Source organism: Maniola jurtina, chromosome 1 (genome assembly GCF_905333055.1).
Source record: "Maniola jurtina chromosome 1, ilManJurt1.1, whole genome shotgun sequence".
NCBI lineage: Eukaryota > Metazoa > Arthropoda > Insecta > Lepidoptera > Nymphalidae > Maniola > Maniola jurtina.
In genome coordinates, this window is record NC_060029.1 from 4,436,988 (window position 1) to 4,462,329 (window position 25,342).

The window sequence follows — 25,342 nt, forward strand, 5'->3', positions numbered from 1 at the left end:
GGGTATCTCTCTTGTCTAGTTCTTCGAGTAATTTCTGTTTAGTTAATGTGTATATCCAAGATGTTGGCATCCTACTTGCCCAATTTGTCTTACTTTTGACGAGTTTTCCTCGTGTGTAAGATTTAGGTTATATGTTCTTTCAGAGCTATTCGTTTGTCAGTATGTCGGACGTTTTGTTAGATATTGCGGACGGACTTTATTTTATTTTTCTAGGGTACGGAACTTAATTTATATTTATTTCCCTTACACGGTACGGAATTTATTTTCTATTTATTTATTTTTAACGGAACGGAACTATAAATTACACGGTCCGGGGTTCCTTTGTCTCCCGACTATTGTGTATCTGTGTTTCCGTGTCTGTCTCCCCTTTCTGCGTGTTATCCCTTCGGTAGGATGCTTGTTCTTGATTCTATCTGCCCGAATTGCCACGTGACCGACCGACCAAGAACTCGCATCCGATTCGCGCTAACTTTTGTTAAGATAGTGTCCTATGTTTTCCGGTCGGATATTCACCCTTGTCGTCTGCCCGAATTTCCGCGAGCCGACATTTGCAAGAGTTTGTATCCGTTTTTCTTTTCAAATTCCCGGTTGCTATTACTTTCCCCGTGTAACTAATGTTTCTGTTTCAATTTATTTTATACGGAACCCGGATGGCTGATATTTTAAATTTTTACAATTTTATACGGAACCTTGACGCGTGATATTTCGCGACGCGGAACCCGGACGGCCAGGTGGGTTATTTACGTGGGCGCCAAATGTAACGTGGTGAAGCAGTCGATGGTTCGTCGGCTACTCCGCCACGTACATTGATTAGGATTTACCCTATCGAGGTTTTGGGGAACGGGGGTTTCGAGGAATAAAACCCGGATTACTATCTAACGTGCTTATTTATTTACAACCTTAACCTATCTTGATACAGGCTAGTTTTATCTACACTAGTTATCGAACACGCGGGTATATCGGCGCGGCGATCCGAAATGCTACAGTACGGAACCTACCACCCTTCTAGCGGTGCGGAACTCTAACGTGTCGCGGGACTCTAATCAACGGACGACCGAGGGTGGATGTCGCGCGCGCGAGGGGAGAGACGGCGGAGCTGGTTACGGGGCAACGGGTTGCCGCGTACTCCAACACCTCCAGCGTCTATCCTGTGGTTGCGTCTGCCCGAGTTCCCGCGAGCCGACACAGTGTCCACAGAACGACTGACTGCAGTCGGCGGCCGCGGGCGTTATATACCCGCCCGCGGGTGTCGGTCGGCGGGAGGGCGGCGCGGTGTCGCCGACGGATCACGCATTCGCGGCGTGACTGGAATTTTCCATCATATCTCATCGGTGCGGGTACTTCGCGCTTGCTTCGCTACAGGCGGATCATGCATTCGCTGTGTGGCTGGAATTTTCCATCATATCTCGTCGGTGCGGGTACTTCGTGCTTGCTTCGCTACAAAAGAGTTCCCCACGGGATTCTCAAAGGCCCATCCGTTTAACCGATTTGTATGAAATTTGGTACAAAGGTAGCTTGCGTCCCGGAAATTGACTTGGGCAACTCTTTTTCCCGGAAAACCAACGAATTCCCACAGGGTTTTGAAGAACATAAATCCACGCGGACGAAGTCGCGGGCATCATATAGTAATATAAAATATTTCGATAAATTTTCTGAAACTATCGAGAAATAAAGATACGTATCTTCTGCAATTGGCTTTTAAAATAGAAAATGAAAATTCTTATCTAACCCTGCATATAGTGACGTCACAGAAAGTTAGTAAGGAATCGAACCTGATTGGCGCCTCGCCAGGCTATCCGTCTATTTTTAGCTTATCACGGTGAAAAATTTTCTGCAATAATTCATAACATTACTATTTTTAGGCTTCCGTACCTCAAAAGGAAAAACGGAACCCTTATAGGATCACTTTGTTCGCTGTCTGTCTGTCTGTCCGTCCGTCCGTCGTGTCTGTCAAGAAACCTATAGGGCACTTCCCGTTGACCTAGAATCATGAAATTTGGCAGGTAGTTAGGTCTTATAGCACAAGTACAGGAATAAATCTGAAAACCGCAAATTTGTGGTCACATCATTAAAAAAAAATTAAAATATGTTTCAATTTTCAAAGTAAGATAACTATACCAAGTGGGGTATTATATGAAAGGGCTTTACCTGTATATTCTAAAACAGATTTTTATTTATTTTTATGCATAGAAGTTTTTAATTTATCGTGCAAAATATCGAAAAAAATACCGTAATACGGAACCCTTGGCCTCGGTGCGCGAGTCTGACTCGCACTTGGCCGGTTTTTTATTAGGTATATAAACTACTTTACTTGTGCTATAAGACCTACCTACCTGCCCATGATTTTAGGTCAACGCGAAGTACCCTATAGGTTTTCTTGACAGACATGACGGACGGACGGACGGACGGACGGACAGACAGACAGTAAAGTGATCCTATAAGGGTTCCGTTTTTCCTTTTGAGATACGGAACCCTAAAAATAAGTCTTTGGTCTTTTCTATTAAACTACTCTTGTAGGAACTTCCACTCACCACAGTCATAGATACTACAGATGTAGTAATTCATTAAATAACTGTGTATTTATTGATAAGCTGTAACATAATGTTTACGTAAACTTACACAGACCGCAGTGCGGACATTTTGCCGGCTACGCTCAGGAATACATCAAATCGTTGTCAATAACTTCGTAACATTATATTCCCCTAAATGTCCCCCAATATTCATCGCCCGTAACTGCCTTCATTGTATGATATGAATATTTATGATTCTTGTACATACCTACTATTTTGGTGGCGGAGAAGCGATTGGCTCTGTTACAAAAAAGTCCTGAAAGCTTTATTTATAATACTAAATAATAAAAAAACATAAAAGGTTTTTCGCAATTTTTATCTCAATTTTTTATATGATAACGAGTCAACGCAAGACTACCAAGTGTTCTGAATGGTTAATGATAATCGGTTGAAGATATACAAGGCTGTTTATTTGATATATTTTATGCTATACCTATCGTACTGGAACTTTAAATTGTTTGATAGCATCATATAAATTATTAAATACAACGCGGTGCTCGCGACTTCATACGCGTGGATTTAAGTTTTTTATATTCTCTTTGGGAACTCTTTAATTTTCTGGGATAATAAGATGCCTACAGCCGTCGCCGGGATGCAAGCTATCCCTGTGACATATTTCATCAGAATCGGTTAGGCGGCTGGGCCGTGAAAGGCAGCAGATAGACAGACAGATAGAATTAGACACACTATCGTATTTATTAACCCCCGACCCAAAAAGAGCTGTGTTATGAGTTTGACGTGTGTATCTGTGTACCTGTCTGTGGCATCGTAGCTCCTAAACTAATGAACCGATTTTATTTTAGTTTTTTTGTTTGTTTGAAAGGTGGCTTGATCGAGAGTGCTCTCACTATAGCTATAATCCAAGAGTGCTTAGCTATAATCCAAGAAAATCGGTCCAGCCGTTTAAAAGTTATCAGCTCTTTTTCTACTATAACCTTCACTTGTCGGGGGTGTTATAGATTTTTAATTTACACTTGTAATATGAATATGAATATGGATAATAATTCTAGGGACTATATGACTTTGCCGGTAAAGGGCCATAGCAGACACGATGCTTTTAGCATCAGCGATCTGCGATTTTGCGACTGCATTACGAAGACTTTCTGCGTTCGATCTCTTTATTGAAATCGCGCGTTTTGAAACTGTGTTCGATCGCTGTATCCAAATCGTATGTTTTAGCAGAGCGTCCAAAAGCTATATTGAGCTTGCGAAAAACAACTAAGTCGAACGTTGAATATACTAAAAGCATCGTCTCTGCTATGACACAAAAGCTTGATTTAATAAATGAAAATATTTCTATAGATAAACCGCGCTCCAGCTATAATATCATTGAATCAAATTAAATCGCCGTGAGCTTTTACTGCTTTTACCGAGCTTTTACATACCAACGAATCGTGTTTTAATTCCTCGGTTCATTTCGCTTTCAAGTTTTTTTTTACAAAATGTTCGACAGAATTTTGCGGCTGTGTTGTCTAGTTATCATTGTGGTATGTCGGCAAGCCTAATATTTTAAAAATTACCTGATAAATTTATTCAGTATTGAAAAAAACTGGTTAAGTGCATATCAGAACACGCTTAACATAGGGTTCCGTAGTCATGATATATACACTTATAAACTACGTAGCTATATACGAAAGCATGCCGCGCAGGTTTCGCTAAAAGCTTTTAAACATCATCGTTTTCTTCAAGTAATTAGGGTTGTACGGTGAAATATATTTCCGTGGAATGGCCAAAACTTCCGTGAACGCGAGTGCCGGCGAAGCAAAAGTAGCCCATTTCCGTTCCTTGCTGCTATTAGATATCATAATTAGCCTTTTGAATGTTACGATTGGCTCTAGGAAAAACATGAGGTATCTTCTGTTTAGATCATTTAGATACTTAAAAATTATTACACGTGGATTTAAAAACTTTTGGTGGTCAAATCGTGTCTGCACGTCCTAATGATGCCTTTTTCAGTTCTAGAACAGCTATCAACAGTTTTCAACCGCGAAAACGCTTTTCTAGACAATATGGCGCTTTATATGCCATCGTGACGTCACCTGGTAGTATTTATGTACGAAACTCACTATACACGCAACTGTTTACAAGTAGTTGACGTCATCAACTATTCGACCAATAACAATCGTTTACGATCACGTGACTAAAGTAGACAAAAAATATTTTCCTTGTCGATTTTCTCTTAAAATATCTCGTATTTTACTTAACTTACTAAATAGTTGGTTCCTAAAATTCATATTCATGTCTTTTCTTGTTGCAATAAAGTATTTAAACTTTATATAAATAAAAAATAAATGTATATAAAAATAAATGAACTAATAAAATAATAAAAAAAATAAAAAAGAGAGTTATATAAACAAAAGCCATAATAGTGTGGGTTTGAAATAAACTCTACTACGGCTAACAGAGGTAGTGGTTTTGTTAGCATGTCAAGGAAAGTTGGTAAACTTCAGAACACCTTGTAACTTGAACTCATTAGGCGAATGAGCGGAAGCAACAGTGGTGGTCGATGTACGGTCTACGGACGGGCGAACTTGTTCTTGTACTGCACCCTCAGGGCGAACATATTATGTACGCGGAGTAACATAGGTATAAAGAGTTAAATAAAAAAATCATTTCTAATAGTTACTTACCACGTTTAAATGCTAACCAGCAGCCGAGATTTTTTTAAAGAATGAAGTGACATCTTAGTATGGGCGTTTGTCCCTATAATAATATAATAATATATTCAATGACGTGAAACTGAGTTTGTGATACAAAAATAATAATTCAATTGCGAGAGCAATATAAGCGCGAGCGAAGCAAGTGCGAATTTTTTTCTTTAATCTTGCAGACACACCGAAAAGCGATGTATTAATACAAAAAACTCTTTTTTTTTACCAATGAGGCGGCAACCCAGATTTTTCGCCGCTCCGTTCATCTACGGCTGGCTCTCCTAATAGGCATGGTTTGACAGTTCTTGCTAACTTCTCTCACGACCTTGTGTTATCACGCAGATCGCAATTTTTTTTTTCTATAATAATTAAAATGAAATTCAAGCAACACGTTTAAGCGGCGAAGAAGCTTAATTTTTGTAAAATCCTCCTACATGAGTTGAAAATACTGAATACCTACTTAATGGTTTTTTGTTTCCAAGTTAAGGTCTTATAAGAACTGTACTTACTTAGACCATAAATTTCCTTTCTGCGTGCCTGCGCTAGGCCTGAAAGTCGATGGACTCATAAATTGGACCGCGCCCAGGTGCTACGAGCCTCCGCAAATTGCTGTTTCTTGTAAAGTCCATTTATTTGTTGTTATTTATGCCTTCGTATTTCTGTCCAGTTTATTTTTGGCGCAAAAGACAAAACTTTGTTCTAAAAGCGGAAACGTCTCTAAAAACTGGGAAAACCACCAAGAAATACGACCGAAAATAATCACCAAAAATATCTATAAAATAATTGTCACTATTTCAGAACACTATACTGTAGTTACGTAGTAATAAATCTATCTACATTAGAAAAGCTTATCATTTAGCTAGACTGATGCAGGACCTATCTTCTAGACTTAACTACCTATCTTAGGTCTCCAACATCTATCGGTACTTCAAAGTTCAAACTATGTATCCCGCCCAGTGCCACCTCAGCTTCACAACTTGTTGAGCTATGTCTGTCATTCCGGTTCTTATGAAGAAATGTTGTTTTGTTGCAGAGTATCAGGTTACCCCCGGCATGAGGTCGGGGGAGGGCGAGGGCTCGGAGCTGGCGGAGTTCGGCGCGCGCTGGCCGCCGCCCTACGCGCAGGGCTACGGCTGGCGCTCCGCCACGCCGCAGCACCCGCCCGCGCACCATCTCGCGCGCCACTCGCGCTCGCAGCAGGTAAAAACACTATACTTTCTATTCTGAAAATTTGGTTTTGTTGTCCAAATTAAATAAAGATATAAGTACGGGTCGGATTCATAAAAAGCTATGGTGGCTTGTACATATCTCGTCATAGATATGCCTTTGAACTAAAGCGCGTCGAATAGCCGAACGACACGCTTTGAAGTTAGTCTTTGTTGTCTTTAATTGATAAAGATACCTATGAATCAATAATTTAATCAAATAGTTGCGGACAATTAGCTTACAACGTGTGTGCCTCCAACTAAATTGCAAATAGTATATTATTTGTATTATAGGTAATAATCTCTGAAATAACCTATTTGTAATTATATATATATGTGATACAGACGAATGCCTATGTATAATAAAATAGTATATTTATTGAACCTAATAAATTGAAATCTCTTTCCTAAAAGGGAAGAGATTATTTTAAAAGTATGTTGGATACGACCAGTGGTTGCAGGACAACCGCCACACCAGCTACGAGGCGGAGGACGCGCGGGCGCGCGCGCGCGGCGGCGTGTACTACTCGCCGCCCGGCACTTCCTACACCATTGTGGAACGACCTGCCTCCTCACATGGTCACCATGCGCCTTATTCGCAGCACCACTACCCGGGGAAACTCTCCCGGACTCCTTACCTTGGTTCTTCTACGATAGCTAACAGTGCAGGTTTGTGGAAATTGCGGCCAACACTGCTGATAAAGGTAGCAGGTGGCTTCAAGGCCAAAACGTTCGCGCTCCAGTACGGAGTGGCGTGTACTACCTGCTTGCGACCACCATTGTGAAATGACCTGACTCCTTACATAGTCATCGCGTCTTATTCGCAGCACTTTCTATACCTTGATTCTTCTACGATATCTGAGTACCATACCATCATCAGTTTATATCGATATAATTTTTTTGTCATCTTTTTCTTACCCACCAGTTCATAATATGATGACCTGACGTTAATTTTAAACTCTTTTGTAAGCACTTATGTTATTCTAAAGTTAATCTAAATGTAGCAATCCAAGATTCAACAAGTTTCATTAGAGAGAATTGTGTGGACTCATTGAGAAAGATGTAGCGTCATTAAACATTCCCGTTACCTGAAAAGGAACTACAAAATCCGTTCTAAAACACAAAGAGTGTAGGTACGTTACGCTGATAACAATACGACGACGCCTCTGCAGAAACACATTAGGTATACACTTTTCTAGACTCGTAAGTTTTTGTGCTTCGTACGGTTCCTGTAAAAACTTTTTTCCTGAATAGAGGAAACTCGAGTTTTATTAAATAAAATACGGAACCCAAGTGAGGTTAAGGTTCGCGGTAAATATTACGAGTAAATTGGGTATGCTTATATGACGGTTTTACGTGCGGTATTTTTATTTCTTTCTTCCGTGTAGGCGTTTCATATCCTCTATCCGTTTAATACAGCTACGTGGGAAAATAATATGGAAAAATAACGTGGCTGTTTTTGTTTTATTGCGTTTTGTTACTTATGGGGCTTTCACAAAATTATTAGAAAAGCATACCTACTACTATACCGTCGCACCAAGGGAGTCAGAAAACATGGCATTGACTCCGAGTTTGGCCTTTATACATATAAATACCTAATATAGAATGGTCCTTTTCTCAGATTAAATCATTAAAACATTGCTCTATTTATACAGGAGCAACCAGTCTACGCAACAGTACAAACCACCTGAGCGCAAATGGCAAGAAGCGCCCCATATCGCCGGAGCAGGTTCTCCGGTTGTTCGGGCAAGGGGGAGCGGCGGCGCTGGGCAAGGCGCTGCCGCCCTCGCACCCGCCAGCGCCGCTGCCCGCCCCGCTGCCAGCACCTCTACCCGCCAGGCGGCACTCACCAGCCAGCAGCCCAAGCAGCACAACACATCATGTGAGTTAACCCATTACGCTCACCATAATATAAGATCATTCGGAAACATCTTTTCTATAGGACCAATCCTTAAATAATGAAAAAAAAATCTTCATTCAGATCCATACACTTTGTAAGTGATATTGACATTTTGTATGAAACAGTTGATTTTTGCGTAGATCAGGGCTCTCTCCATCACTCGTTTCATACAAACCTAGTTCCAAATTCATTTGAATACTAATACTAAGCAACCAAAGTCCATGAAATTTTGCAAACATATTCTAGAAACTAATATCTGTGTCTGTGGTGTTTTAGATTTTTCTAAAAATATGTAGTTTTAAAATTACAAGAGCTCAAAGGTTGATATGTGAATTTTTAAGACCGCGTAACTTTGAAACCGAATATTTTAACAGAAATCTGGAAAACCACAGACATAGATATTAGTTTTTAGAATATGTCTGCAAAACTTCATGGACTTTGGTTGCTTAATATTCAAATGAAATTGGAACTACGATTGTATGAAACGAGTGACGGAGAGAGCCCTCGCTGTAACGAAGTTACGGAAGTATTTCTATGCTTTGTCGTTACCTGATTGAGGCCAGGTACCTACCTATTATCTGTCAAGTTATCAAGTTGCGTGCTAAAACTTAAACGAACGGTATTTTTTTATATCCAAACGTAACGTTATTATTAAAACACTAGTATGCTAAATAGTTCATGAATAATAATGCTAGTAATGCATTTTGTTTATCATGAAAACATTATCTACTTCTTTGTAACTATAGTAATGGGTTTCTAAAAATAGTAGGACGTGTGAACAGCATAGTGTTCTGTAGGGGTCGTCATGTGTAAATAATTTGAGGCGAGCTGCCTCAGTCGATACTACTCAGTTATTCATGCCCCGCGCGACCAACATTTACGAGAGAAGTCCGTGAATGCTACTTACTCATCTTCTAATAACCGTGTTCTTAGGAAAACATTTGCTAGAAACGAATGTTGATGTTGCATTCCCAAGGGCTCTTTTTAGGTAATAGTTGTCGGTTGTTTGGAAAAATGTATACCTACATAATATATGGAGTTGCCAAGTTGCAATGTCGTAAGTTAAAATTTTAAGTACACGTCAAAGATATTATAAAACTCCAGATAGGCAAAGCTCATACAATTTAATTTGAAAAGTGAAGACGAATTCGTACGCTTGTGTGTGTGACAATTACGCGCAGCAATAGATATTGGCGCGGGTTTAACGCACCTTAATAATAGGGTGCTGTCATCCTTCGAGTTTGGAACCTTAAAAATAGCGATCCGTAACCAGAGTTTCGTACACGTACCTATTTATATGACCAAGCTTAGATGGCATCAAAAGATCAGCTTTCAACCCTTTATCGCCTTCAAGGTATTTTAAATAGACGTAATTTTCGATCAATATCAATAAGTGTAATTATTCATCGAAGTCAAACACAGTTTTTATGAGGATGTGACGATACGATATGGGGGCGTGTCCCTAGAAGTCACAGACATAATAATAATATGTCACGCTACATATACGAGTACATGCTACGTGCCATGGCATGGATGTACAGCAAAAGCAAACGCCATCGTCTGCCGTCGTCAGTTGACGGTCAGCTACTGTAGAGTGTAGAATATACTTTTATCAGTGTTTTTTATTACGAACGTTAATTTTATAATCAAGCATCAGTTAGTTATTTTTTATTTCATAAGAACGCTTCACTGAAGTTTGCGCGAAAGTTCATAGTTTTTGCTTTGTTAAGTTGCCACAGCTATTTCGAGCGTGATTTTTTGTTTCAACTTTTTGTAAGCAAATACAATAAAGGCATTTTCTTTGCATTAGGATTGATAAACAGTTTAAATAATACCTACCTACTGTAACCAGACATAAAACAGTGCGTGATGTGCCTGTGTTTCGGGCGGTTAAGTAAAGTGGTGTGCCCCGTTCCGTTTCCAAATTGGATTCTAAGGGAAGTTATGAGGTAATAAATTATTTAATTCCGTCACGAGTTTTCCGTTGCTTCCACTGAAATGGACAAGTACACTGGAAAAGTTGTGCCATGCAAAATTATAGTTTTTTTTGTGCCGATTCGTAGGGCCTCTCAAATGGTCTTCGTGTTGACAAGGCATTGGCAAATGTCTCAATACTAACATTTAGTTCTGAGTACGCTCACACGTACGCTGTAATCACAGGTCCAGCGTACTTGTCCCTATTAGTAGAGGTCAGTGCTTTCTCCTTTAAAATAAATTCCTTTCAAGCATTTATAAATGTGGGAATGAATATAGAAGGATTGACGTGACCTTTTTTTAAAATAGGATACTTTACCCTTTTTAATTTTTAAAAAGATTTGACGCCGATTCCTGCTAGCCGAATAACCCAGTAGAGTAACATTTTTCCACATTAGTCTAGATTTTATTAAAATTCTGTAACATTGAAGGGGCGCATAACACTGTACACTGCGTTGTGACTTATTCTACACGATGACGCACTACTTTACAGTAAATGGATGTACTCAGTACTTTCTTTTCAATTTTTTCTTGACTTTTCATTTTATTTTCTTAGCGGTAACAGAAATAGGACACGTTATCAAGGGCTAGGCTCCGAATGTGGTGTGACTAGATAATTCATAGATTCATGCGGTTCAAGACCGTGGCGTGTAGAAGTCCCTACAAGAGATCTTTGTCTAGCTGTGGCCGTCTGTAGGTGGATAATAATGATGATGTAATTTTTGTGATTAGGTATATTGATTCGACGCCATGGCTGCGCAGCGCAAAATTACTATATATGTACTCGTAAAGAATTCCATGGCTGCGCAGCGCAAAATTACTATAAATAAATAAATAAATAAATAAATCTTTATTATCTGAACAGAACATTATTTACAGACTTTGGTGTGAGGCCCTGCCTCCTGATGAAGTGAAAACTGTGTTTCAGGAGGCAGTGTCTTCCCATAATATAGTGTACAGCACAATATAATATAACCACTTATAATAATTAAATTAAGTTTAAATTGAAAACACGTAATTAAAGGGATACTTAATATTTAAAGATAGATAGTTACAATTCTAAGAGATTTGTGTAGTGTGTGTGTGTGTGTGTGTGTTTGTATGTGTAATGTGTGTGTGTGTGTGTGTGTGTGTGCGAGTTTGAGTGCGTTTGCGCGTGAAAAGAAATATAAAATATAATAATTACATTTATTTAATTTGTTGTATTAATTTGTACTATATATGTAAGTACTCGTAAAGAATTCCATGGCTGCGCAGCGCAAAATTAGGTACTATATAGTCGTAAAGAATTGCGCTGTTTATTTTTGACTAGCTGATGCCCGCGACTTCGTTCGCGTGGATGTAGGTTTTTTAAAATTCCCGTGGGAACTCCTTGATTTTCTGGTATAAAAAGTAGCCTATGTGCTAATCCAGGGTACACACACACACGCACGCACACACCCACACACACATACACACACACACACACACACACACACACACACACACACACACACACACACACACACACACACACACACACCCACACACACACACATACTAACTTTCTCCTTTATAATATTAGTGTGATGTGATAGCAATAAACGTTCAGCAGTTACAGATACGGCTCACATAATATGCGGACGGATCAACAAAGGCCGTGGAATTCTTGTGAGGTGACAGGCGCCAGGCGGCCAACCTCTGTGATTGATGAAGTTACTCGTAACTGCGAACTTACTTGTTGATCTAAGTGCTGTGAAGTTAATCCGTATTAGCTAGGCTGGGCTCATGATTGATATGATTCGTATTAATATGCTTGAATAAAGGATTTCATTTTCTCTTTTAAAAAAAAAAGGTTTTCTGAACGATCTTTTACCAATTTTATTTCGTTTTTGCCCTCACTGTCTATTTTCATGTCCTTTTTGCCTGTCAGTAATTGCAATGAGGTCGTCTCTGCACGCCATACTTGTAACTTAGTTTCTTTACACTTTTATCTTATTTTTGTTCTTCCATCAGCTTCAAGATGTATCTTTTGTTCAGTTAAGACCAACCCAAGCGCAAACACTACCCATATTATAAATGTGAAAGTGTGTTTGTTTGATGGTTTGTTCTTGAATCATCCCGCAACGAAGCAACAGATCAACATAATCTATTGCATGGGTTAAGGACCTGAAGATTGACGTCGGCTACTTTTTATCCGGGAAAATAAAAGATTTCCTTCAAGATAAAAAAAAAGATTTTAAACTCACGCGAACGAAGTTGCGGGCATCAGCTAGTAAACAAGCAATTGCAAGTTATCATTCTAGCTAGAGGTAAAATAATGCAATCTGCTTTTTACTATTGAATTGAATATACTTGTGTAAATGACTGTTTCAAGCAATGATTGTTGTTAAAATAGAAGTCAAACAAATTACTTACTGCACGAATTTCACGAAATTCAAATTAAGGACGGAAAACATTTACGTAAAGAGCCTTTAAAATCCGGAACTTATTGCGCTGTTTTAGACGTCGCGTCGTCGGTCGGTGCCAGATAGCAATTTTCTCACCCCGATATTGTTTGCTGTTTTCCTTGAAAATAAATTTATAAGAGCTCCTAAAGACTCCTTTTGTGGCAATTGAGGTTTCCTGCGATAATATTGGAAAAGATTTTAGCTTGTAATAACTTAGGAGAGTCAAAACTCAAAGGTTTTTTTTTTAAAATTTAATTTAATAAAACGCTACAAAGTTATTTTATAAATTGATTCAGTAATTCAGGTGGCTTCAGTCAGGATTATATAATGTTATATGACTTTTAAGTAAGGTGTTACAGTAAATAGATTTTTCAATTCCGAATTTTATTGCGCTGTTTCGAATACAGGTGCCAAAAAGCAATTTCCGTTCTTCAATATTGTTTGCGCTTCCTTTAGAAAATGGATTTAAAAGTGCTTCAACGACATAGTTAAGTAGTTCTTTAGTGCACGTTTGGGTCACGAGTGTCATCGTCAAAAAACTTGCTATTATTATTTGTCTTTACCTATTATTTTTAATTACTGAAAATAATAGTCGTTAGTATAATCAGCAACCCATCGTCGGCTCATTATTGAGCGGGGGTCTCATCTAAGAATGAGAAGGATTTAGCTGTAGTCTACCACGCTGGCCAAGTGCGGGTTGGCAGATTTCACACATCTTTGAAACATTATGGGGAGCTATCAGACATCCAGTTTCCTCATGATGTTTTCCTTCACCATTAAAAGAAGTGATACATAAATAATTGCCTAAAACGCACCTAACGAGGTCCGGACCTCCCGACTAGGAGGCCTACGTCTTAACCAATATTTATCGCTTTTAAAGATAAATAATAGGTGGTTAATAAAAAAGGTATTTTGCAACGGCACTAACCATAATGATAGGTTTTTAAAACAATTTTACAACTCGTATTGTTGTAGGACGAAAAATATCGTACATTGCAATTTGCAATTTACAACGATTGAAAATGTTGCTGTAAAGCGCTATTTTCGATCGTCGATATTGCTTGTATTTTTGTCGATTTCCTTGCAATATAGAGTTTCGGTTTAAATGGACTGCTGGTTTAAATATATTTCAGTCGCAACTTGTACCTATTATATCATGTAGACATACAATAAAATTGTTTCGGCATCTGAGATACTCATATTAAAATTAAATAAGCTTATTTTAAAGCAATATTATGTTAGCTTTTTACTACTTTAGACAAATTATTAATATGTTATGTGTATCTGGAGTTGATTGTATTGTACACAACTCATTTGGCTGGCTTTATAGTAGGCAGAAATATTATACAAGTCCAACTTTAGAAAGAGATAATTGGCATCTTCGGCTTCGAAGAGCGTCGTCTTTGTCGTTGATACTAAACTGCAAGTCAGCGACAAAACGTCACATAGGTGTACGACTGAGAACTGATGCTTTATGAAGATGAAGCTACTGAGTTTTTTTTAAAGAATATTAGCCGTGTATGAATCATGATTAATATTCCCCTTTCCCCTGCAATCAAGCGTAAAGCTTGTGCCAGGAGTGAGTACGACAATAGGTCAACGGGTGGGGTTTGAACCGGGGACCTTTCGGAATTCAGTCCGCGCCTTAACCGTTGAGCTATCGAGGCTCTATATCTCTTGCTAAAGCTCATTGAGTAATATTTATTGCTAGTATCCCGTGAAATGTATAGTTAAAAGAGCAGAATCTGACTGAATGCTCGAAATATGTGAGAAAGATATCCTTATTGTACTAATATGACGTCATTGTTCCTAGGCGATCTATCGAGGCGATCGAGAGAGGGAGCGGCCGTACTCGTCAGGGGGCGCGCCGCCGCCGCCGGTGGAGCCCTCTACGCGTACCGTCACCATGAGCAGGGACCCGGCAGATTCGCATGGCTTCGGCATCTGCGTTAAGGGCGGGAAGGAAGCAGGTCACCTATATTTACACTAAGCTATGACATCGATCGTACTTCTCAGAGAGAGCGCCGCTGCCGCAGCCCCATCGGTGAATCTCACCATGCGTGGTCTGTCGTCATCATCCCCTTGCAGACTCGCATTGTTTCGGCATCTGCATTAAGGCGCGAAAGAAGCAGTTCACTTAGGCCCGGTCTCCAGCACCTAAGCGGAGCGGAGAGGAGATCTATACAACCAACCAGATTTTTAAAAGATAATAGATAATATTTTTGCGTCATCTATTAGGAATCTGATTGGTCGACTGGTGTTATAAGTTTGACGTGTGTATCTGTGTATCTGTATATCTGTCTGTGGCATCGTAGCTCCTAAACGAATGAACCAATTTTAATTTAGTTTTTTTTGTTTGAAAGGTGGTTTGATCGAGAGTGTTCTTAGCTAAAATCGAAGAAAATCGGTTCAGCCGTTTGAAAGTTATCAGCTCTTTTCTAGTTTTCTTATGGAGGTTTTTGTGTCGGGGGTTTTTAAATTTTGAGTCATGCCATTTATTACTAGTACGTAACTGAGCTTCAGATACCGAATATCGATTTACATGAGCTGTAGGTATAAATAGAAGTCGGTTGGTCTTAAAGCTCTCTTATCTGCGATCAAGGCTCTCTCAATGGATTAGCTATCTCTTGGCCTATACAAGCCCGCTATCCCATGTTTTCCGGAATTAGCATTGTTAATGACTGATAAATGTAAGCGATATAGCATTTCGGTACGATCTCGCGTTCTAGATATAGTAATATCGAAGAATAAAACATAATATTGTCAGGTTAATCCAAATATTCCGAACACGTTCTAGTTAAAGGTACAAGCATCAAAGTGTACAAAAGCGGTGAAGTAAAGGTTATTTTACGAGTGATTAAACCTTCCAGAAAAAAGGGGTCTTACAGTTAATCTGCTCCAAACTCCTAAACGAGTAGCGAGCAGGAATTACAATAGTTTCAAATACGATTTCTTTCACGTACCAACAATTCGTTTCAAGTTTCTATTGTTTTCGTTCATCATTAGGAAGTAATGAATTGTTTTTTTTTCAGTGATCTTAACTTGTTTTAAAAAGTACTAGAAATTTTCCTTCACAGATCATAGTGTTAATAAAATGCTATCGTAAAAAACGCTCAAGTGTACGGCCGGTATAATTGGGCCCGGTTCCTAAACTATTTTTCAAGATTTTATTTTACCACTTTATTGGCTTGATTAATAAAATATGTAGGTATACCTATTTCGAATTACAGATTTCTAGTACCAAGAGTGTCTGAGCTAAGCCGCGGACGGACGGACAGACGGACATGGTGAAACTATAAGACTTCATACTTGACTACGGATCCCTAAAAAATTATATATTATTGAGACTAAGCAAACACTTTAGCAAGACGATCAAGTTTTTGTCGCTAAAAGCGTTACGTTTTTAACCTCCGACCCAAAATGAGGGGTGTTATAAGTTTGATGTGTGTATCTATGTGTATTTGTGTATCTGTCGTAGCTCCTAAACTAATGCATCGATTTTAATTTAGTTGTTTTTGTTTGAAAGGTGGGCTTGATCGAGAGTGTTCTTAGCTATAATCTAAGAAAATCGGTTCAGCCGTTTGAAAGTTATTTGCTTTTTTCTAGTTACTGTACCCTTCACTTGTCGGGGGTGATATAAATTTTTAATTTACACTGTTTTGATGTACGGTTAAACCATTGCTTATCAATGGTTGAAAAATGTACAAATATGTAAATGATGTTTTGTTGAACAGGAGTGGGTGTGTACATATCGCGAGTGGAAGAGGGCTCGGTGGCGGAGCGCGCAGGCCTGCGGCCCGGGGACTCCATCCTGCAGGTCAACGGGACGCCGTTCTCGGGCATTTCACACGAGGATGCTCTTAAAGTGAGTGCTAATAATGTTTTATTTCTTGTATCATCATCATTGTCAACCGATAGAAGTGTTTTGCTGGATACAGGTGTCTTGTAGCGTATTCTCTATTCTCTTCTCGTTTTCTTCTATCCTCTTCTAATTCTATTCTTCTTTTCTCTTGGTATTCGTATATTGTTCGTATAATTACAAGAGTAGGTATGTGTATCCTCAAAATGGCCTCTATCTGACGGTCTCAACAGTCGCACTTTTCATCATCGAAGCTTAGGTAAATTTGTAATTATAGGGCCCTAATAATTATGTGATTAGTAACTTTGATACCATGAGTTTCGCGTCATCTTACCTCTGACTGATCTTACTGTATGCAATAATTAGATACGCGTCCGTACCTACTCCATTTATGATCATAAATATATCAATGTGCATTAGGTATTTTCTGTCTCTTGACTCTGTCTCTCGTTTTTACTCTTTACACAAGGCACAGGGATAACTTGTTTTTAATTACCAGAAAATACACCACTCATGCGAAACTGAAATTCGAAAACGCAGAAAAATACGAGTTTTTCGTATAAATAAATCCACATAAATAGAGTTTCACGATTTTACGATATTGTCAGAACAATAAATTCAATTTTGGTTTGATTCGCTTGCGTTTCACCTTTCAATAAATATCCGAGTCTGTCGTTGTGGTTGACGTTTGACCTTCACCCGAGCCGTTTATTGCATAGCTATAGTGGTGCCTGAAATAATGACTGTACTGTGCTAATAAGAAAAATAATTACATATTTGAAACGATCCGAAGTAAAGACTCTTTGGCACGATAGTCGCAAAGTACCAAAAAGTTAGGAAAGCACGTCTCTGTGCGGCAGTAGTAGAACATTACAATCAAGACCCTGATAATACGAGTCGTACCTATTTTACTCGTAACTACAAATTGTGACGTTGCCAAATTACCTAAACGCCGATGGACCGTACGTACCCTTGGCACAGTATAAAGGAGAGACAGACAGTGCTGTAGTTATGTTAACTTCAAACATAGGTCTACACTTAGGACTGAGACCCCAGATGTTTGGAAAATCATTTTTTCAGTCTTAATTTGATAGTGTAATGGACGTAAAAGTTGAATACTTTTATGGTAGAAACAGAGTCATTTGCAATTCGTACAAAAACACTTAAACAAAATACTTATTATCAACAAAGATATGTTATAATTTAAATCCCTTAAAAAATCCCTTATAAAACTGGAAGACAGATATAAACTTTACTTATACATTACCATAAAGCCAATCGATCTAGATACATGATAGACAATTTCACATATTGTTATAATATGTGCTTTTTTGAACTCCTACCACGAAAAACCTTTTATATAGTTATTGAGTTATTAAGGCCTGAAAAGTGCCTTTTTTAGCAGAGTAGGACAAGAGTTATCTTCCTTATTTCCATTTATTATTTAATCAAGAGGATTGACATATTTGGGGCACAAGTTGCTGCGGGTCGGATATGAAACCCGGACACGAAAATGACGCTTTTCATTTCCGTGTCTCGCTCGGTTCCTGTCGGAGAACTTGTATTAAATTATGTCACGTCAAGTCATGCTAATTAGTTCCTGATTCAGTTATACCTGATAACCCTAACGATCTCTATATTAATTAATAACAGTCCTCATGATGTTTTCGTTCACATAATTCCGAAATGTTACATGTGCGTGTAAGGCACCGAACCCTAGACTCTTTACTAGGAGGACGATGTCTTAACTAGGCTACCACTTTTTCAAGTAGTAGGCATACCCTACTAATTGAAAAAGTGGTAGCCTAGCCTACGCAGTATTTCGCACATCTGCAAGAGCCACAAGAGCCGTGGCAAGCAATGCATTTCAGCATACATTCCACGTATTTTTGTGGACGTTCCTGCATCACGCGTTCGTGACGCGCAGGTGTGGCCGTAGCTTTAAGAACATTCTGTATTAAACTTTATTAGATTCTGTGTTACGGGATATGTGAGAACCATAAAACGTAATATAGGAGGGTAAGGCGCGAGGCCTTCCTTCCGCAGTTCCTTACGATATCGCCTGATTTACGGCGTCGGCTTAGGATGAGTATTTTGTGTACGAAGGCGAATCGTTCGAATTGCTATTCTTTGCTGATTTCATTTAGGTAGGTCGGTATATTGTTTTTAGTTTGCGATTAAGTTCTGCAAAATTTAATAGCGCTATCTACCTCCTTCCAGACTGTAAAAGTTTATAGTTTATAGTTTTTTACTCGACTGCAAGCTGCAAGTCAGTATTTTGGTAACAAGCCGGTAGCATTAATACTAATTAATGAGCAGTTGTTTCGGATATACTAAGTCGCACCATAGGGGTTCTTTTTTACCATTTATGTACGGAACCCTAAAAAGAAAAACTGAGATAAACAATATACCTACAACTGTATCGTTTTGTTTGTTCCAAATGAAAGTTGAAGTGTTCTTTTTTGCCAGGTGCTTACAGTTTGTTATAAAAAATACTCGACGATTGTACGTGCCTTTGTTGAGAGAACCGACGAATAGCGGAAAAACGACGTATTGTCTATGCGCTGTTAATCAAGCGAGAGTAAGCCTGGACTCGTTATGTATATGAATCTTAGTACATCCATATCCATACTAATATTATAAATGCGAAAGTGTGTCTGTCTGAGTGCTAGCTTTTAATGGCCCATCCGTTAAACCGATCAGCATTAATTTAGGCTTAGGGTATGGACTGAAATGCAAGACGTGATGAAATCTAATCCAATAACGTATTTTATATCTGCGTAGGCGTTCTCACTAAACTTTTATAAAATATGAGTTTATTCAAAGTGTCAGATCTAGAAATTCTAACTCTATAATATCTAATTATATACATACATAATTAAATATTATAGATTGTACTCTATGATGTCTCACATGGGTTTATGTTAGGAACATCATCCACATTACATTTACAGGTACGTGTATAGGTACTAAATTAATAAAACCCAATCTACCTACTAAATATAATATAAGTACGTACATACTAAATTAATAAAGCCCAATCTGCCTTTATTACTCATTCAACGCAGAAAGTTTTTGTTCGAGGAATTGCTGAAGTTAGAATAAGTCCGCCTACTCTTTCGTTTCGCGCTTCAATACTCAGAGTAAACAACAGAGAAACAATAAGTTATTCCTAGCGTTTCTGCCCTAGGGCTGTATAAAATAAAGGCGCCGTACTCATTCTATGTATTTATTTTACTTGAAACAACTTACATATTAAAACTAAAGCTCGACCGTACAATAGATATATTTTGAAAATTTTAATTGGAGGATTATTAACAACATGCAGCACAAAACTGTATTTTTTAAATGTTTGTCTGTCTATCTTTCTTTCTGTTCAATCCTCAAACATCGACATTTTAACATTTTGAATTCTCCGTAGCTTCGAATTTCCCATTGCACTTGATCACGAAAGCGTTGATAATAATAATAAGCATAACGTAAGAGAAACTTTTAGATACTTCAGTCAAAAGGAAATGCCATTTCTTATAATACAATACTTAGGTATGCCGATAGGAAAGCTACTCGTATTATTCATGCAGATGGCGAAATTTCATCGATATTGCACTTTAAATATTCATGTAATCTACGCGCGCTTCAGATAGAGTATGGTAAATTATGAGTGTCACTGACATCTGGGAATCCCACTAGAATTTCTTCTACTTTCTCATCGAATTGTCACTTCAAGGAAATTATTAAGTAGGTATATAGGTTTACAAACTACAGACTCTTCGCATAGTTAAAATGAGTAAATAGACAAACAGTCGCTCGTCAAGAAGCACTGTTTCCTTTGTTTCATTCGAAACCATAGATATGTAATTTTTTAGTATTTTATTTTTATTTATTTTCACTCACAGCTACTTACATTATACATTCAAAATAGTAATTAGTCTAAACTTACTTGCTAAATGTAGTCGCTACTTACAGGTGAACACAACATTTACAACAACAAAGTTACAAAAAAAAACATAAGATAGTACAACGATAATTGGACAGAAATAAATAAAAAATTACATAAGGGTAGATATAATATGATTAACAACGTGTTTTTGAGGCAACAAGGAGGCAACCTTGAGGCAACTTGATTATTGCCATTTTGGCGCCGCTGATAGCAGCAGTGAGCGTTATGTGGGCGTACTCGGAACTATTAATGTCAGTAATGAGACATCTGTCAACGGTGGCTCGATTCCCTTGAACGACCATTTGACAGTGTCAATTTTAATGCCTGGTAAATAGGTAGGTAGGTATGCTACGGCGCGCTACGTGGAGCTACGAACCGGCACAAAAAAATACTATCATTTTGTATGGCACGCCGTATCTAGTGTGCTATGTGCTTGGACGATTAAATACTCGCTATGTAATAGTATTACTATAATAATGTACATATCTGTGTTCGATATCCTCTATTTTGTGCTGTATTTTCATTGCGAAAGAAAAATTACCCTCCGCCTTTTAACGAGCTATTATATTATACCTATTGGGCTTGGAAGTTCCCATATCACATATTCTAGCTAATAAAGTATTCCTATTCTAACTATCCAAAACTCCGGCCATTTTAGTCACGAATTTGCATTTTTACTTGGCGTTCAAGCCAATATTTTAGCGCTAAAATTTTTAACGAAACGCATGAACGAACAAATCTAAAATCGGTCAAGTGCGAGTTGGAATCGCACGCGAAGGGTTCTGTGCCATCGTACAAGAAATCAAACTTTTTAATTTTCACGGATTTTGAAGTTTTTATTATTTGTTGATAAAGCAGCAATAGAAATACAGAAATACCTACTCGTTTTGTGAAAATTTGAACTCTACCTATTACGGTTCACCAGATAAGTACAGCCCATGACAGACAGACCGATAGACGGACGACCACGGACTGACAGCAGAGGCTTAGCAATAGCGTCCAGTTTGCACCCTTCGGGTACGGAACCATAATACGTATTTTTTACTAAGTGTAGGAATTTTTATCTCGTTATTTTAATAATATGGTATGGAATTCTATTGTGTTGTGAAAATCTTTTTTGCAAGAGAATCCTCTGGCCTTCTTTCCTATAAAAAACTAAAGTTGAGAGTCTAGTTTGTTATGAAAAAAATTGTGTAGTACAATGTATAAGCCTTGCCTTTGTCGAGGGAATAGTGGAACTGTAATGCATTGTCTACTCGCCTTTAATCAAGCGAGAGTGAAGTGGTTTAAGCCTAAACTACTATAGACTATATTCATTATAACACAGATGGAGAACTGCTTTGTTGTTCTAGTGGCTAGTCTGTTCGACTACGGGCTTTTAAAAGCTGTCCTGTTTGAGTCTTGGGTCGGGCCAGTAAATAGTTGTTGCACGTATAATTTAGACAAGGAATAAGGCCAAATTTTATGAAATTTCCACATGATTGGGAATAAGAGGATTTATTTTTTCCCGAGCGAAACCGTGGGTGGTCGCTATTACTGAAATATAAAAATAAATAACAGTTTATTGAGTTCCACAAAATCACAATATAGAATAAGAGTAAAAAATACAATAATTGATGTTAATACTACAAAATAACAATTAAACTTAAAACTAGAAAATACAAATAACAATATTTTGTATCTGAGCTAAAAGGACTTTGCGTCAGGCATCAGCAGATATAACTTATACTTACCACTAAACCGTCATCCATTCAACATGCTACAAGCATGGTTTCATATTGATTAACTAGCGCAAATATTTGATGATAATGCCTGCTCACCTAAGTAGGTCACATCTAATATACCTAAATTCCATTTCATCGTAAGTGACATCGGGATTAGGATCCAATTGATTACATCCACATTGTGATATTGCAGTGATATAGGAAATTCCATCTTCTACAAGACTGTCAAGAATTTCAGAGATTAGCTTTAGATTTGCGGGCCGAATTTCAGGAATGTTGCAGTTCTATTGTCAGTGAAATGCAGTTGTTTTCGCAATTGGTATTACAAGCACGTACAGCCATTTCTATCGCAATGTTTTACAAGATGTATGTGGCTGCCAACGGCTTTGGAATGGTTTTGAAACTTATCTAAACTGCAGAAGCTTTCTATTTCCTCTTGAGTTTAGATTTCCTAATAGCTATTAAGAATCCGGTTGGTCTGCTAAACATATTATTATCTCCACCCGCTTTGGTGGATACCAGGCCTTAAATGTATAGGTTGCTGCTACTTTGCGTTTGACGAACTGTCAGTTCTTTTCCTGCCGCAGTGGTGAGCTCTGTAGCCTTATAAATCGGAGGTCTCGGATTCGATTCTCGGCATAAATTTCCCAACTTCGAAAATTTATGATTTCTAACTTGTCTCTGGTCTTGTCTAGTGGAAGGCTTCGGCCGTGAGTTTTATCCCGGAAAATCAAAAAGTTCCCACGGGATATTTAAAAACATAAATTCATGCGGACGAAATCGCGATCATCATCTAGTTCAGTATAAATAATAAAGTATTACGCCATTAGGAATCGTATTTTCTCGAGCTCCGATTTAACCAGTTTACGTAACGATCCACATAAAGTCCATATTACCAAGTACTTCCTATTATAATATATTCAGTGTCCATATTATATACTTTAAACCAGCTGTCTAACAATAGAAAAATACTAAAGTAATAGAGAAAGTAGAAAAAGTGCGCATAAATTACACCATTTTGAGTTTTTAAGAATTTTATTTTAGGACACTCGCGCCATCAAGACGAATCTAATGATGTATTATTTATCAAAATCGGTTGAGCCTTTGAGTAGTTACGAGTGGACATTCATGCATACATACATCAGATCAAACACATACCCTTCCTTTTGAGCTTCGTCGCACTCGGGTAAAAAGTGATCCTTCTTATATTTCATTGCCTGAATAAACGTTTCTTTCTGGATTTCTTTATCATAGCAGTCTATTGCATGTCAGCTTTGTTCACAGATGCTAAAATCCTGCCGGCAGTTGACGATGGTGGTGCGGACAGCTGGCGCGCTCGTAGGCAGAGCCTCATGTTCGTGGATGGATCGGTATGGAAGACCAGCATCGCCGCCGCCCCAACGGCCGATACGGTCTGCTTCGAAAGATCGTTCAATACGAAGGGTAAGGACTTTCATCCTAACTATCATCATTATGATCAACCTAACGCCGGCTCACTACTGAGCACGGGTCTCCTGTCAGAATGAGAAGAGTTTGGTCATAATTCACCACGCTGGCCAAGTGCGGATTGGCAGACTTCACATACTGTTGAAAACATTATGCAAAACTTCAGGCATGCAGGTTTCCTCGCGATGTTTTCCTTCGCCGTTAAAACAAGTGATATTTAATTGTTTAAAAGCACACTTCAGTGTTATGTCTAACTCCTAAATGTGCGAGGTGTATGCCAGGAATCGAACCCCAGACCACCCGCCAGGGAGGCTGACATCATAAACGACTGGGCAGAAAGTTGAAATTTTGCACATAACTGATGCGCCCTTTATAAGCTTTACAAGGCTGGATTTTTTGAAAACACGGAAGCTGAGTCGCTAGTTTCTAAATTTCCAGAATTCTGCCTAATAATAATAAAGATTAGAGAGTAATAAAAACGATAGTGAACAACCTTTTGGATCACTGAAGTAATAATCACTTGAAATTCGTTAGTCTTCTCTGAATGTAAGTTATGAATACATTTCTAAAAATGGAAAAGACTGAATAACTACCATTAGGTAATTTTATTCGTCTGAATTCAGTTTTTTTACGAATCTCGTCCTAGTCATATTCTATCTCCTCTGTTTTTTTTTGAAAAACGAATAAATCGTCATGAACAGGAAATCTTTCCGACGATGTATTCCTGTTCTATAAAAGAGCTCTAATAAATAGCATCTGGAAATTTTATGACGATTACTGCAAATGCAAGAGTTTATTCACGTCGAATATTTGTATAAAAAGCTTTTAGATATTTCCAACTTTATGGTCATTTTAAAAGCAATTGAAAAGCGACGACGAGTAGCTCCCATTTTACTTATTTTTCGCTTTTAGAAAGCTGAATGAAATAAAACGTAGATAGTGCCATTTTCTCACTCCTTTATTTACCACCTACGTTTCTAACTGGGTTTTATTAAACTGTAATAGAAGCCGGTACAATTCTAAGAGCATTTTTTACTCTCTATTTTATTGCGATCTCATTTGGGATAATGTTAGTGTGAATTTACTTCAGAGAGAGAACAAGAGAGCTGGTTTCTGGCTTATCGCCCTTAGGTAGGTAGCTGAATTTGGATACAAAACTTTTGTTATGAAGAAAATGGATAGTTATTATAAGTTGCTGAGATATGGGGGTTAAAATTGGTGTGTCCGATGGTGAGTGGTATGGCAAGAGATGAAACTCGCATCTTTGATGTTCTATTGATAACTAGGTCACAACACCCAGAAACTTGTCTGAAGCAAGCCTTAATCTATGCAGAATTCTTGATTGCGTCTCTTGTTCATAGCTGTTGTGGGAATATTTCATGATCACGTCGTTAAAAAAAATTATTGTTTTGTATCAAATTTATTTTGTAGTGACGAAAAGACCGCATGCATCTTATTCAATTGTACTGAGAAGCGTTTGTGAGTACATATTAGGGAACACTTCCTATAAATCTAACTACATGTACATACCCCGTAAGATATTATATCAGAAGGTAGGTTTAATTATATCATAAACAAGTGGAAATAAATTTCAAATTAAAAAGGAACAAAGAAAACGAACTCTTGTACTCGTACTACTAATAA

At 38.1% G+C, this 25,342-nt stretch overlaps 1 protein-coding gene across 10 annotated transcripts in view; it reads left to right on the forward strand.

Moving 5' to 3' along the window:
- LOC123880914 (whirlin) overlaps nt 1–25,342 on the forward strand; it is a 122,361-nt gene that overhangs the window by 14,998 nt on the left and 82,021 nt on the right. For 9 of the 10 annotated variants that reach the window (XM_045929323.1, XM_045929337.1, XM_045929348.1 and 6 more), the window contains exons 2-7: nt 6,255–6,421; nt 6,879–7,095; nt 8,082–8,308; nt 14,543–14,699; nt 16,464–16,594; nt 23,537–23,695. In XM_045929323.1, coding sequence (XP_045785279.1) covers nt 6,275–6,421; nt 6,879–7,095; nt 8,082–8,308; nt 14,543–14,699; nt 16,464–16,594; nt 23,537–23,695 — 1,038 coding nt within the window. In that variant the 5' untranslated portion in view covers nt 6,255–6,274. The remainder of the gene's footprint in view (nt 1–6,254; nt 6,422–6,878; nt 7,096–8,081; nt 8,309–14,542; nt 14,700–16,463; nt 16,595–23,536; nt 23,696–25,342) is intronic. The other variant, XM_045929331.1, reaches the window with a different exon arrangement.